The sequence below is a fragment of the Malurus melanocephalus genome, unplaced genomic scaffold (genome assembly GCF_030028575.1).
Source record: "Malurus melanocephalus ecotype Western Australia unplaced genomic scaffold, MMel_1.1 scaffold_131, whole genome shotgun sequence".
NCBI classification, from domain to species: Eukaryota; Metazoa; Chordata; class Aves; order Passeriformes; family Maluridae; genus Malurus; species Malurus melanocephalus.
Window position 1 is genome coordinate 1,697,563 of NW_026623363.1, and position 15,916 is coordinate 1,713,478.

At 41.4% G+C, this 15,916-nt stretch overlaps 1 protein-coding gene across 1 annotated transcript; it reads left to right on the forward strand.

Moving 5' to 3' along the window:
* FAM241A (family with sequence similarity 241 member A) lies at window positions 1-15,294 on the forward strand (the record flags this gene model as incomplete). Its single annotated transcript, XM_057370760.1, has 2 exons — window positions 1-78; window positions 12,025-15,294. Coding segments are annotated over 2 exons (324 nt in total), but the record flags the coding sequence as incomplete, so codon positions are not given.
* Window positions 15,295-15,916: the final 622 nt, after the last annotated feature.

The following is a 15,916-nucleotide window of genomic DNA, read 5'->3' on the forward strand; positions in this document are numbered from 1 at the left end:
CCGCCGCCGCTCCTCGGGGAATGCGAGCGGGAAGCGGGGGCGGCGGCCGCCCGGCACCGGCGGCGCACGGAGGAGCAGGTGGGTGCCGGCCGGCGAGGGGTCTGGGAGGGCGGGCCGCGGCTCCGGGGCAGCGGCAAAGCGGAGACGCCTTTTGATTCCTCTCCCGTGGCGTTCCCGGTGCAGCCCACCCGTGGGAGCCGCCGGGTAACGCTCCATTGCGGCGGGGCTTATGCAACCTGCGTGGGGCTGCCCACGCGTGATGCTGGGTATCCCGCCGGTGGGCCCGCCTGACACTCGTGCTTCCCTCCGGGACGCTTACTCCTGTTGGAAGGGAATGGGAGCAGATGTCCAAGGGGAGTCCCGGCACGGCATCCGCATGTATCTGGCTGGGAATAGCCGGGGTGCTCTTGCCATCCCCGGAATTCCCTAGTAGTTCACCTCTCGTGTTCGTTCGCTCGGGTATTTTAAGCTTTTAGCCTCTTTATTACTTAGGAAACGTAATATACTGTAATGAGAGAAAAACAACAACTCTTTTTTTTTTTTTTTTTTTTTTTCTTTTTTTTTGTCTGCTTCAGGATTTGTATTTTTTACGGCATGGAAGTGGGCTTTTTGCTTAGGGAATCAAAGGAGCCGTTTTCCTATTGTTAGCTGTAAACTGCCTTTCCAGGCACTCTTTGTTGTGCAGACAGCATCGTCCCCCGGTGTTTAGACAAAGGCAGTGCTCTTAATGCACCTTTATTGATGTTTCGTTTATAGGAAGAAAGAACACAACCTTTTCCGTACACAATAGTAAAAGGCAATGATCTGCTCTGAAATGCACTAGSACTGATGATTCCACAGGGGCAAACAGAGCTGCAGGAGCACATCCCGAAGTAATTTCCAGGTGGTTTTGATTTTGTTCATGATTTTTGTTGAAGATTCTTATAAGATGCTCTGCACTTAACCGTAAGCAAGCCATGTCACAGCTGAAATAGTTTAATATTGGAAAGTGTCTGGTAGAATTTGCCTGGCATTGTATCTAGAAGCGGGCCACTCTGAAAGATTCTGGTACTTGAGAATTCCCTTAGTCACATTTACGTAAGCCAATGCATCTTCTTGCCCCCTTCTCAAGAAAAATGGGGCAGAGCAGAGCACACGCCTGAATGTAGGGTAAGGACAGATGCCCCGAGAGAGGCTCAGAGTTCTTTCTCTCTGTGTTCATAAGCCCGCCTGCAGGACATCACAGGAGGTGAGTGAGGAATTCTTTTGGTTCTGGTTGCTGTCCTCCCTGGAAAGAGAGGTTACAAAGTTGCGTCAGATCTTCTCATGTGTTACTGCGCTCAAACTAGTTGTAACTCCTCGCCAAGGAGCTTTTCCCTGCAATTTACAACTGCTTCTTAGCGACGGATGTGTTGTGGTTTCAGGGGATGGTGCAGGCTGAAGAACTGCCTTCCGATGTTGCCTAAACACATTTTAAAATGAAGCTGGTAAAGGAGCTGCTTGGTTGGCCACAGCCACACTTGGCTGAGAAACTCTCTTTCCACTTTTCTCAAGCACAGATAGTGATCCTGGCCCTTTCTGACAAGTTGGGGTGTAGCAATAGGATAACAAGGCAGAAAATTTAAATAGGCCACAAGGAAGAAGGAGMAAATCCTTCCTATTTATTGGATATGTTTCACTGTCATAGTGTGGAGCAGTTTCTCTGCATACTGAGGTGCAGTCAGCTGGACAAATAATAAACTAGATTCGGAGATAAGGAATATCACTTGTCTTTATTTAATATACATAGAGAATGWAAATACTGGATAAAGTAGCAGTAAAAAATAATAATTGGATAAATAAGTAGTATTTTATTTTTATGTGTAGGGAAGACACAAGGAGTTGGTGGTACCTACACTTGCTGCAAACTTCGACAGAAAGTCCTAGATTCTCTTGTTCAAGAGAAGAGCAAACAAGTTTGATTTGGCGGGGCTTCTGTGTCACCAAGCCTTGTCATACCCTGCACCTTTTTTGCTTTCGTGAGTGTGTTCAGTTTTCTCTCAAAAYAATCAGTTTCCCRTGCCCTTCTCGCTCTCCTGGAGGAATTGTTGCTGAACTGTGCCATTCCAATGGGCAGGGATCGTTTCCAGGCTGGGTCCTTGTTGGAGTCCCTGGTGGAGGCCCAGCRCTGTCGCTGTGTTTGCTGAGGGTATTTACACTGCTAACACAGACTCTGCTCCTCAGCCCGTGTTTTCCTGCTCCATGTTCTCTCCTGAAGTACAAATGTGTGAGCCACTTTAGCGACACGTGCAGTGCTAAAGAAAGGAGTCAAAATATGCTTTGGTGTTTGTATAAATTCTTATTTCTCTCATCTGCYGCAAAGTAAAGCCTGCATGAGAGCAACTGCTTTTGCCTTTTTGAGAGGGACTTTTAGGTGAGGATCTGGGGCTGTACACCTGGGTGTKATTTGGTTTTTCCCATTTCCTGCAAAATAAATGCCGTTTGTGTAAGATCATACTTTGTAATTTAAGACTAAAAGAATACCTTCCTGACAAGCAGGACCTAAATCATAATATGTGCACCCTTTAATATTTTTTTCTAAGAGAGAGTATTCTGTAGGAAATAAATCTGTTTAATGCTAAACCCTCTGGCTTTAATTTTTTTTATTAAAAGCTTGTTATTTTGTCAGCACAGGCATGCTTAATGAAATTACCGGCAGGTACATTTTTGAAAGAATAGAAGGATATGTAACTAAATGTTATACATAGCCTTTAGAATTCATTATTGCATTAGATTGTAGAATTACCTACTCCTGTGATTAGATTTGAAGGCTGAACTGGGGATAATTTGATTCATATCCTTTGTAGGTTTGTATGCAAAGGTAATTACACCTACTTTAGTCTTCAAAGCGCTTCAGGACCTGGGTAGTTTCTTCCACCTCTCCTGTATTGCAGTGCTAGGGTTCAGAAGGAGTGAGTGAAGGCACCCAGAGGTTCAGCTATTCCTGAAGCCATGGGAGTAGGTTGCTGCTTTGCCCTAAAAGTTCACTTTTTTCCCCTAATAACTATTGATAGTTATTAGTCAGACACGTAAGTTGTCCTGTATTTTCACCATCACTAGAGATAAGGACCTCAAACCTCCTTCCTTAACCCACTTTCTAAAATAGGTTAGCTTCTGTCACATTACTGCGCTCTAAATCTCATCAACACCTATAAATTAAACTACCAATTAAGATTAGAAAAGTGTGAGTGTGTATTAATAGAAGGTGATGCAGAAGTCCTGTATCCTGCACATGCCTGTATCCTGCACATGCCATACAGCAGGACATGAGGTGYGTTAGTGGGGTACACAGCACCCTGTCTGTCCATGGGGACTTTGAAGCCAAGTTGTGTGTCACATTGGAGCTCCTGAAAGCTGTGGCACTGTGGTTCCCTTCTGTTCTGAGAACTGCRGGCGGTTCCCTGTCTGGGCAGGAATGGGGAAATGGGTTCCTTGTAATCGAAATTGAAGGCAATGATGAAATTCCCAGGTGCTTCAGTGAGGCCGGGATCCCCACGCTGTTTTAGGATACACAGAATCCACAGTACTGTTCAAGTGTAAAACCGAGGCTTCYGGAAAACGCTGAGTTAATATGTGATACATGTATTTGCAAGTAGATACTTTWGCAGAGACGGAAACCTTTCCATTAACCTGAGTTTGTAACCCTTTCGTGATGATTTATGGCTGTAAGTGAAGTATTTTGTCTTTTCATAGATGKTTTCAGATTTAGAGGTGCTGTTACAAAGAGGCTTTGAGAATTGAGAATTATGTTGAGGAGGTATGGGTGTCTTAACTAAGTTCAAGTCTTCAACTTTTTGAATAACTTTCCAGTGTCACTGGTATTTCTCCAGAATGGGGAGCATGAGCAGAAACAGAACTAGAGAATAGTATCAACAAATCTGGGGTATCCYTTGTGTAAAATCTTCATTACACTATTGGTTGAATATGTGCTGTATTGCTTAGAATGGTATCATTTCAGTCTTAAGTCAGTAGAGACCAAGAATATTCTAAAGTACACTTGTATATGTGGAACTTGCAGTGCCTAAGGCTGGAAACCTATTTCTAATTTATTCCACACTGAGATAATCTGAAAATTGTAGGTTTCTCCTGATCACATTTGTTGGAATTTGTTTCCGAAAATAGTMATTCCTGACAAGGAGGACTTAATCCCAAATTTGTTCTGGCTCTACAAATAATTTAGCTCTGTTGCAGAGGTTCATAACTAGAAAATAATAGGTGATAATAACTTTCTAAAAAGCATTATTCAGTTTTCTGGGGCTTAAGAGCATTTGAAGGAAAAAAACCCCAACCCTTCAAACTTACCTGTAGCACCTACAAGAGACAGGATCACATGATCTGCTTGAATGATGGGAAGATCCCGTTTTGTTAAGGAAAAAAGAGATAGAAGACATAGAAATATCCTCTCTTTAAAAGGCAAAATTAACAGGTGCTGCTTTTCAGCAAGCCAGTGCATTTGATTCCACACTGAATGTACAGGGATTGCAGACCTYTTTGCTGGGTCAAGCTGACCAGTTTCAGTGGGGGACTCTGATAAATGAAATCCAATGGAAGTTAAGTGTTATGGGTGTAATGAAAAGGTGGATTAGATACTGCCTTTGATCTAGTCTCTATATAAAATTGCAGCATGGATGGGATCAAGTTACAGTGACAGTAGCAGGAGCRTAGGAGTGTAAACAGTATCCTAACGTGGGGGAGAGAGGCAGTACATCTTGACATGGGGGCTGCCAGGTTTCCTCTCCCACAGACCCTCCTGTGCCAGGTTCCTGTCTTTCRCACTTTCTAATCTGGTGCTGTATTCGAGGGGAAACTTATTCCCAAAATTAGGGGACATTTGTTTTGTTTATCAAGGGAAGCCTCTGTTCTTCTTGAAGCTGTTTTTGTTCCACCTATAGACGAGTTAAGTATCTGGAAAAGCCTTTTCATCTCCTTAACGCAAAACCTCTGCTGGTATTTTGACATTTGTTCCAGCAACTGTTGATTTTAAACTTGAGTTGCTGTAAAAGCTGACTAAAGGGAATCCGGGGCTGTTACTTTTCTTATGTTGTTGCTTGTTTCTATAGAAACATCTTGTCTCACTTTTATAAATGATTTCTAGGTTCTTGCTGTAAAAYGAATGTTAACCCAATCTTTGGTTTGCAGTCATTTGTTTAGACTACCTCTGAGTATCACTTTTATTGGTAGCTGCTGTGAAGTACTTTTGGTGTTAAGAATTTTTCTAATTTTCTTGCATTTGCTTCTTTTTCTCAGAGGAACAAGTTAAACTTTAGTTTTTTCTGTCTTGTCTTTCATCTGGAATGGAGGTGGTTTGGTTTTTTTCTCATTTCCAAATTTTTTAATCTTTTCATACTTAGATTAAAATTAGCCAAGAGAAATGAACCTGGCTGGTTGTTGGTTTGGTTTTTCTTTTTCTCCAGACAGTTGAAACTAATTTTGTTATCTTAATAGTCTGTTGGCTGAATATCAAGATCTTTTTACTGCTTACATTTACAAGGTTAAATAATAATTGTTAGCTTTATGCTAGCAAAGGATGCAAAGGGGTACTGCTCTCTTCCAGTAGTAAAGATGAGAAAATCAGAAACATTTCCAGTAACATTATTTGCCCTTCTTGGGCAAAGCTCACTTTCTTTCAATTAAACATAAGGTATGTTGTAAGTACAAGAAAGCAGGGTGAGATCCTGATCGGGTGCCAGTAACGAAACTGTTTTGCATTTGTGGAGGAGTAGGAGGCAGAGGAGTGGCACCCACCCAGCCAGAGCACCCCAGGGTTTGTGCTGGTGCCCTGCAATGGGGTGAGGCTGCTGCTTACAGAAAGAGGAGCCAAGACCTGGGAATCTGCTGTTGGCTGCAAATCTCCAAAGCCTGTCCGTGGCAATGCACTGGATGGGYGTATGGCTGAGTACCAGCAAATTTGGGTCATTTGTTCCTCCAGGAGTTCCATGGCTGGCTACCCAACTGTCAAATATTTGTAGCCCTGTGTTGGCTGGGGTGTGTCCCTATCTGCACCCAGCAGAAGTTGGTTCTGGAGRGGAGAGAACTTGTGGTTTCTTCTGTCCTAGTCTCTGTCATCTGCTCACTTTCTTCTCTTTTTTATTTTCTTAAGAGTGGTCTTGAARTATTTTTAGTGTGCGTCCTCTAAAAAGATGACTCTGAGGCACTTCTGACTGTTGATGTCCCAACTTACTGAAAAATACTCCTATGTTTTTGAAAGTAAGCATGTTCTTAAAGTCATATCTCACCGGCTTTTCTGACATTTAGGTGTCTGTGGGCTTCATCTAGCAGACACACCACCTGTTCCCTGGAATAAAAATAACCCCGACTGAAGTAAAATAGATAGTGAGCAGTTAAATACTGCAGAAAAAAACTTCTTACTTGGAAAAAAAATGAAGTGTGCAGATGGGTATGTAAATGTGATATCGCTGCATTTCTTATTAGAGGTTTCTTTTTTTTAACTTTTCATTCAGAAGTCATCCCTGTGTTTCTTTATTACAGGGTTTTTTAACACCTCATTTAGATGTCATTAAACACATGCTTGCTATTGAACTCAAAAGGGATTTCTCTTCTCTCTAACGTGGAAATGATTCTCTCAAATATGCCATTCTTTTTCTTTCTTTTATAACTGTACATATGATGAATTGTGCTCTGAGGCATGTCAAACAATTTGGAGATGCTGCAGCTTTTCTGTGTTGGAGGTGAACATCGTGTATACGTTTGTGTCCACTCTCATCGCCTTCTTTGCCCAGCAGCAAAGACTTTTTTGACTGTATAATCACAAGCTTTTACATGGAGAGTAGTTATTTTCCCAATTCATTGGCCTTTTTCCTCCATTGTTGGAGTTCAACATTTGTCTAATGCCCTTTCAGGCAGTTGATCCAAGRAAAGAGGCCATTATAGACTTGTACTCAATCTGGTGCTGTTGTTGAGTATGCAGTGGGAATTKTTCAAGTTGTTAGAGCAAGAGAAGACTGTTGAGGTTTCTTCTATTTATTAGTGATGACAAAATAGGTAGAAGAATGCTATTTGGTTTTCTTTGAGGAATCTTGCACCTTCAGAGTATCTGAATGGATTTTTTTTCTTCTTTTTTTTTTAACAAAACATCCTGAATCTTCAGGCGGAATAGATKTCTTATGTTCATCTATCCCCTCCTCCCACAGAGCTGTTGAACTTTATCCAATTATTTCACTCAAGTCAGTTTTTTTTTTTTTTTTTTTTGGGGGGGGGGGGGTGGGATTTCCATACACATAAAAAAGTCCCAAACTAAACACTCCATCTCAAGATTCTCCGGCCAGGTGTGGAGAACTGTGAACCAAGCCGCTGCTTCAGAAAATAGATGCCTGGAAAACCATAACTATACCTGCTCTCCCCACAGCCACATCRGGGTGAAGTTACAGAACTCGAACTTGTGGTTACTTTAGAGCTGTTGTGTTCCCAGCAGAAAAAAAATAAATTTTAAATCTGTGCTCCCRTGCTATTTTTGATTAGCCATGGGAAACAACTTCCCAAGTGTGTAGGGTAGTTTTGTGTCCCTCTTGGACCCATTTGTGTTCTGCATCCTCCRAGGGCTTGGCATACTTACTTGCTGTGATATGCAGATGGTCAGGTGCAGGAACTGAGTGCTCCCAGCAATTTGAGGGGAAAAGACCTTACACTGGCTACTTTACAGATTGAAGATGCAGAGAGTGATCAGTCTTGGGCCATTGTGAAAAGTTCAGTGCTAACTTTATCCTTCTCTCCTAGGGAATAGYATATGACTCATTGCAAAGATGGCTTCTTTCTGGGGAGGATGTTCTGATGGGATCTCGTGTTTCACTGCAGGGTCTAAACACCCTTTGACAGGCAGGGGCTAACCAAGAAAAAGATTGTCCTGTCAGACTGGAGTGAAGTGACTTCTGCTTGTGACAGACCATGTGTTTTCCTGAATTTAGGAAGCAGTGAGTTTCAGTGAATGTRTGGAAGTTTGCCATAAGCAGGGGTAGTTAGTGGTATCCAGAGCACAGGGAATTTTGTGTGCTGTGTTGATGACAATCAGAACTGGTAAAGCCACAGCCGGATGTTAGTTGGGATAAGGAAGACTTTACCTTCTTTGTTGTTTCAAAGCTAGTCAAGGAAAAGATTCAATTACATGGGGGATTTTCTTCCAGGAGCACTTCAGGCATGTGAGAGCATCAGCTGTTCTGGAAGCAGACAGAGCTTGGTGCTTCCTTGTAGAGTTTGGTTTCCTTGGTTCTCCTTGAAACATCGAAGCCCCTAAACCATTTGGCTTTAACAGCTGGGAAGACTGAGTTCCAAAGTTTTAGTAAAGAAATTTTTCAGAGTTTGGATCTTCAAGTTCTGCCTTTCTGCCAGTAAACAGCAGACAATGGCTTTGCTGATGAAGCTGTGCCATTTTGAATAGGGAGGGAAATTTTATAATACCAAACATCTGAAAAGAGCAGAGGAAATGGGGTGGTTGATGGGAACCTTTGGGTACCAATAGGTTTGTGAAGGACATGGTTTGTGCATGCTGAGCAGTGGAGCAGAGCAGATGCTYCCCTTTCTGTTCTGTATGATAACCCTGGTTTTAACTTTAATTAATTTAAAATTWAAAAATAGAAACCAAATACAAAATTGAGTACGGAGTACTGCATCCWGCTCTGGAGCCCCCAGCACAGGAAAGACATGGATCTACTGGAGGAAGTCCAGAGRAGGGCCATGAAGATGCTCAGAGATGTCTAAAGGTGCACCTCTCCTGTTCAGACAGCCTGACAAGAGTAGGGTCTGTTCAGGGGAGGAGAAGGCTCCAGGGGAGGCATTGTAGCACTTCCCAGTGCCTAGAAGGAGAGAATTGGAGAGGGACTTTTTACAGGGGCATGTAGGGATAGGAAAAGGAGAGTGGTTTCAAACAGAGATTAGATTGAGACTAGGTAATCCCAGTAAGTCTAAAATAAAATTATCTTGATGTTAATTTAAATTACAGTAAGCAGTAATTCATTACAGTAATTWGATAAGAAACATTAGGTTAGGAAACAAATGGAACCAGCATTTCTAATACATTCTGGTTTAGATTTATTTTCTTAAAAAAGCCTCATTCTCCTTTCTCCTTCAGGAGTAATACCATATGTATATATCTGGTGAGTATCTTYCAGCCAGCTGGAGGAAGGGGAATTCTCATATGGGAGACAGTATTGCTGTTCCTCTCTTTTCAGGAGATATTTTGGGTGTGTATTGATTTATGCCCATCTAGATCCCTGGCTGCACTCSTGTTCCCAGTCCCTCTGAATTTCTTCATCACTCCTGTTTCAAAGAGCGAGGAAAGGCAAACAAATGAGTGCAAATGAAGTGGTCCTCTCTTACATTCCCTCGTGAATTGTAGCAGATGAGTTCTGGGAATGGCCCTGCATAGCACACGTTAATTATGAGAAGAGCTGCTGGGAAGGCCTGGAGAGCATGTTTTCTCTGGGGCTGTGGCAGATCAGAAAGTTCCCTCTGCTCCCTCTTGATAGACAATAGATTCTTAAAAGTTATGAAGCCAAGCCTGGGTTGCTGGTTTTCAAAACGAGCAACTTTGAAACAGAAACTTCTGCTTTTACATGAGGAAGCTGTGTTTTGCAGAGGCAGTGGGGTGCAGCTGCTCAGAATGGATTTCTCTCTCTGCTTTTTGTCTGTTATGGTAGTGTCTGTCTAGCTTCAGGCTRATTCAGCAAGGTTTAGTATGAAAAYTGCCTTATGAAAATAGTTCTGTAAAAATTAAAAAGTCAGCTGAGAGCTGYGTGTTTGCTGAAGACGGCCAATTTCTAAAATTGTTTAGAAAAGTATTTTTCAGGGAAAAAAATAATTTGGTTCTGAGGTTGTTTTGAGAGCTGTGGCATATATATGGGACTTCATGCCATTTTACTGCTGCCCTGGAARTTAGAGAAATGCTAGATGCATTATTAAAACTTTTTTTAAAACTATTTAATATTCCTTAGCAATTTGGAGTACTGCTACATTACAGGCATTTGCCCTAAAAGTTCTGTTTTAGCTGCACCTCTGAAGAAATGTATTTGTCCAGCATGTTAAATACTATGCAATAGTAAAGAAAAATACGCCATCAGTCTTTCATGACTGATCATCTGTTCTCAGCTTCCCTTGCTTTTTTTTCTGAGTTGCCTGAAGCAAGATGTACTCAGCCTGAATTAACTGAAACAGGCTTTGAAGTTTTGAGAATTCCCATGATCATTTTGAAAGGTTTTGTAAGCTATTGAAAAATATTTGGGAAAATGACTTGACACTTGTTCTGTAATTAAACATACACTTGTCAGTCTCTGTGCCTGGAAGTTCCCTGTGCAATCAGTGTAGAATYCATGAATCTGCCTTTCCAGAAGAGGCTGATCTTCAAATATTGGAATTATTGATGAGTCAATATTTCTTTGAATTAAATAAAGCGCAGTTAATGCCAAAATGCTGAAAGAAATCCAGTAAAGGGTATAAAACGACCTGGGCCTGCAAAGTGGGCTGAAAAGAGACAAGAGGGTGTCTGTCTGTGCATACCCTCCAATACTGCACTTCTCCACTCTCAGGCTCTTCTGTAGAACTTCAGAAAGAGTGAACAGAATATTAGTTATGAATTAGTTATGAACATGTTACTATTTAGGCTTCCTGCACCTGTCCCTTCCTGGGATTCAGTACTGAAGCTTAAACCAGACTCTTTATGACTAAGTAAACTTAAAAAAAGAAATCCAGTTGGGGTTTTATTGGGTTTTTTTTCAGCAGCAGCTGTAGAGATTTACCCAGAGCATTCAGCCAGCAGGTTCTGCATGGTGGCCTAAAGTCTGGCCTCAAAAAACAATATTGTTTTTCTGGTCTTTGCTGGATKTTTTTCTGTAAGAATGGGAATTCACTTTGTTATTTGCTCCTTAGTGGAGAGCCTGGYACTGGTAGGAAGGGGAATTTCTGTTTCTCTACCAAGAGCATGCCATGTAACAAGAGATGCAGAATAGCKTTCATCCTTGAAGATGGAACATGTTTGCTTTGCATTTGGGAGAAGACTAATTGCACGTAGAGCTTGGAGGCAATTTGTAGGACCTATTGATCAGTCGACTGAAATATTGATGAGTACCTGCAGCATGTGTTCACTGCTGCCTGATGGAAGCATTAGAAGACTCATGTTCATCATCTCGAAARCATGTTCTCCCTGTCATACCCAAACATAAGGCAATGAGATTTTGTGCAAACCATCACTGGACAGCGGGGTACAGAGATGGGATCTCAAGCTCTAATCTAGTTACAATTTACATGTTGAAACATTCATGTTTTCTGCAGTGATATTTACCTGTGGCGTCTTCATTTAAAGATGGACCTCTGCCTCCCTGTGCATTTGCTCTGCAATTTTTATTTCACAGAAAGTCCAGAACTTGTTTCCCCTTTCTCTGCTTTTTAATATTTGCACTTCACATCTGTGCAGTCCTTGAGTCAGTCTTTCTTTGCCTGACCTGCATTGCTTCCTGCACCAACATCAGGACAGATGTTTGTCACTTAGCTGGTCTGATCCGGTGCCCTTCTTTCAGCAGTGATTAGCAGCCCCTCAGTTCCCTGGGCTTCAGTGCAAAATACTTCATAGTTCATGTTTGATAGTTTGGTATCATTCTTGTGGTCCTGAAGATACTCTGGAAATAATTCAGCCAAATCCCTTCCCTGAAATTAGAGACATCTTGTTCCATTTTGGTTGCCATGACAACCACAGGCAGGTTGCACAGACAGGTGAGATGTATGACCTGCAGGAGAGCTTTACACCCACTCTAGAGTGGCATCTGGAGTGGGGACAGGTTGTCATGTATTTGTAGCATCACTTCAGATGTCCCAAGTTTGGCAAATGACATCCTTACCATTGAACCMAGGTCACAAGCTTTTCAGTCTCTCRATTTAAGGAGTAGATTTATTGCRTGTGCATCTTMATTTTCTGCATTCAGATAGAAACAGATGAGACATTTGTTCAGAATCACAGTAATAAAATTTCACAATGTATTTCCTCTTTTTGTCTTCTGTCCACAGGTCCAGCAGGAGCAAAGGAACCACGCCACGGAACCTGTGATAGATGACTATAAAAAGATGGGGACTCTCTTTGGCGAACTAAACAAAAGCCTTATCAGGATAGGCTTCACAAGGATGTACTTTGGAGAACGGATAGTAGAACCCGTAATAATTATATTCTTCTGGGTTATGCTCTGGTTTCTTGGCCTACAAGCTCTTGGACTGGTGGCTGTTCTGTGCCTTGTCATTATTTATGTACAACAGTAAAATTTTATAGATACTATTTGGATTACGTATTTCAACACTGTCACAATGTCAGTGGATTTAYGTGTTTATGTAAATGGGTGATATATCAAAAGTTGCAATGCTTCAGATTGCTGAACTTCCAATGGGGACTAAAATTATGCATTTTAAGCCAAATCAACAGTGCCCTACTACATCTTTGGGGGGGAAAAAAGGAGACATTTGTAATACAATATTGTGAAATGTACTGTTTTCTGCACTCTGGGGACTTTTCATTTTCTCCTGTCCCCATGTTCTTGCTTTGTATAGTGAAAATTTCATGTCTGGTTTTAAGAGGACACTTGATGTGAGTGTTCTGTTTCGCTGTTGGGGGGGCTCATGTGCTGTTTGTTCCCTGAATGTGCACAATTTGGTGGTGTTTTGCTGAAAAGCTAATTCTGCACAAGGGAGGTTTGGTAACGAACCTGCAAATGGGAAACATTTGTYGGATTAATACAATTTCCCGACACAAAAGCAGCTTTGATTAGTTTAGTTTATAGTGAGCTCTCCCCCAGGAAACAAGCWATACCCACAAAATGCTCTTACACTAATATCAGTGACTGCACACAAGACTCCAGCTGTTGTTTAGGAGAAATTACAGTTCTGCATTGGCCAAGTGGTCTAATGTAGCTCTGCCTTGTTTTTTGGAAATGTACTCAGCTCCTGCTGCTGTTTTTCTTTCTTTATTTTTTGTACTTGCTCTTTCCCCCAGCCCTCCTTCTTTAAGATAAATATTTGGATAATTCATGGAGTTTGTAGGTAGTTCCAGCTGCAGTGTTGGAGGGCTGCCATTCCAGACGGCAGTGCCTGAATGTTGTCTGCTTCCTCTGGGTGGTGTGAGRAGCAGCTGAACAACCAGATATGGGATCAGATCTCTTAATGCTTCCCACTTTGCTGCAGTGTGGGTCCACACGAGCCCAGGCTTTGTGCATGGAAGCAAACTGGACCTGTTTCCTCAGCTGAGGAATGTTGTTGAAAGCAGGTGGTATTTTTATTTAGTAGTCTTAACTGGTTCCTTTCCATCCTAGGCAACTAAAATACCTACATATATGYCATGGGCCACACAACCTAGAGAATAGGTTATGTACATTCAGGAGTGGGTGCAAAATTCACTTGGCTCCCCAGGGATGTACTGGATATTTCCAAGTTAAATGCGCTCATTTCTCATGAAGAGAAACAGAAAAAAGACTTCTGCTTTACTACTACAGCTAAACAGGCTACCTATTTAATATTTACTGTGCATTATTTCTAGTAAGAAACTTAACTGCAAAATTGGCTTCATCTGTGGTACAGTGAAATTATGTATTTGCTTAAAGAAATGTAATAGGAGATGTGAAATTTACAGAAAATTACTTAACCTTTTGCAGTGACTTTTTTCTTAAATGTTTTTACAGCAATAAATTAGTTGAAAATGTTGTCTTATTTAAAGACTTTTGAAATTAAGAAAGGTTTCTCTATAGTCCCAGTCCTGCATCTGGGTTCTCAAGAGCAACTTTATGCCTGGATCATGTTGCCTGCTAGGCTCTATTTCCAGGACCTCTGGCCCCAGTCCTTATGGACTTTCCTGTTAGGGAAATAATTGTTATTTAGAGCAGTGAACATGAAAGCCCAGCTCCTCTAATGCCATCTGTAGGCATGTCTCTGTGCTTKTCTAATGGAAAAGGAGGCAGGTCCCCTCTCCAGATCTTCAGATGACCTTGAGTGTGGATTTAGAGGCTCTGCTGCACCAGCAGGATGGCAGAGCACTGGCACTGAGGCCCAGCTGCGTAGTTAGATGGCAGCCTGTGTTGACTGGCACCTGGTTGAGTAGTTTTTCTGGTGGCAGGGAAACGCTGGACAGCAGAGGGTGTTTCTGGATACGGGGGTTTTGTTATTCACAGCTTGAAGTCCCAAAGCAAATAGCAAGTACAGGCTGAACTCAGAGGCAGGAGCTCTRTACTCAAAAGTGCCTAGGGGTAAGCTTTGGGCTTGTTTCAAGTCCCCTGGAGGCAGAACATCTGTTTACATCTTTGCATATTTGTATAGGTAGAATGATGGGGTTACRTGTATTCTTCCCCTGTATAAGGGCTGTTTTACAAAAGCATCCTGTCATTAAAAGTAAAAAAAAAAAAAATCCTTTCTTTATTCCCACAATCCAGTTACTGTACAGAGGATCTTACCTAATTGCTTTCATCCCATAGGAAAAAAATGTCTGTCATACCCTTGTTACAGTAGTTCTCTAGTGTGAAGACACTGTGCTGTCAGATGGTGTGTGGTATTTCCTTGAAGTGGTGATTTTGCTCTGTGCATACGGAATGGGGAACAGCGACTCACGGGTGTGACCAGCAGCTTCAGTRAGGACATTGTTCACAGGCATGTGACCTTTCAGTGTGAGCAGAACTGTGGCTGTTGCACTCGTGAATTCAGTTCAGTTGTTTGTTCAGTGTTCATGTTTGTGTACATGGGGGAAGGTAGCTTTGGGACTGAGATTGTTTTTTAGTGARTGTCTTAGGTGGTTTCTTCTAAGGGTAACTTGCTATGTCTTGTCCTTTATAGAAATTTTTAATTTTTAAAATTAAAAAAAAAAAGTAGTGCTAGTGGTATTGGGCTGACTGAAAATGAAAAAAAATAATAATGTGTTGCATGGATGATCCCCCTCTCTTGATTGGTTTCATACATTCCCTTGTATATAAGAATTTGTACAGAAGTGTCTGTCCTAATTTTGTGCTATTACTGTACTATCTCCCTCTCATTTGCTGGGAAAGCAGGAGAAGCTAAGGAAAAAGGGGAACTGGGATATAATCAGACGTAAAGAGTRGAAAGTGGAATGCAGTGAAACTATGTGAATATGTATCCAAAGAAATCTGATCATAAATGTGTGCCAAAAGTGAGGGGAAAAGTGGTGAACAGTTCTTGCTCATGTTCTTTATTCCATCCAGAAATAATTSCAAGGCAGAGGAAGCACCAAGTGTTCAAAAGATATCCCCAGCTAAAAAATCAGGTTAATTAAAAAAAAAAAAAAAGAAAAAAGACGATTTCTCTGTTTTCTATATAGTAAAAATTGATAATGTTATTTATACTGTTACATATTATTAATTCTTATTATTATTATTATTATTGATAGAACTGAAAGCACCTTTATGCATCTGTGTGTAGGAGTATATGAAAGAATTATGTCCCTTAAATCTGTGTTAAACAACAAACCATGTAAATCCTGTTGGTCAGTGTGACATTGCAAGCCTTTTACATAACCTCCATTTTTTAAGGGATGGACTCCTCAGTACTGTTTCATACCTTCCAACTGCATAAACGTTTGAAATACTGCATACAGAGAAGCTCTGCAGAAGAATCTTGGAGAACCCTGTTTGCACTGAAAAATCATCACATCAAAACTGTCCAGATAAAAAGGAAAAATCATRTTTCTTAAAATCTCTGTATTGAATGAATTCTATGGAAAGCACTTTGCTACTCTTTCTAATAAAAAAGTACTGCCATCAATGAGATCTGTGAATTCGTTATGATGCTTTGTTCAAGGTTACTTGGATCCTTTCAGAATTTTGTGGTAGGCCCAGGGAAATGGGGCAGTGCTCAGATATCCACTGAAATCAGTTACCTTGCAGCTGATGGAGAAAAAACTGCAGCACAAGAGCAG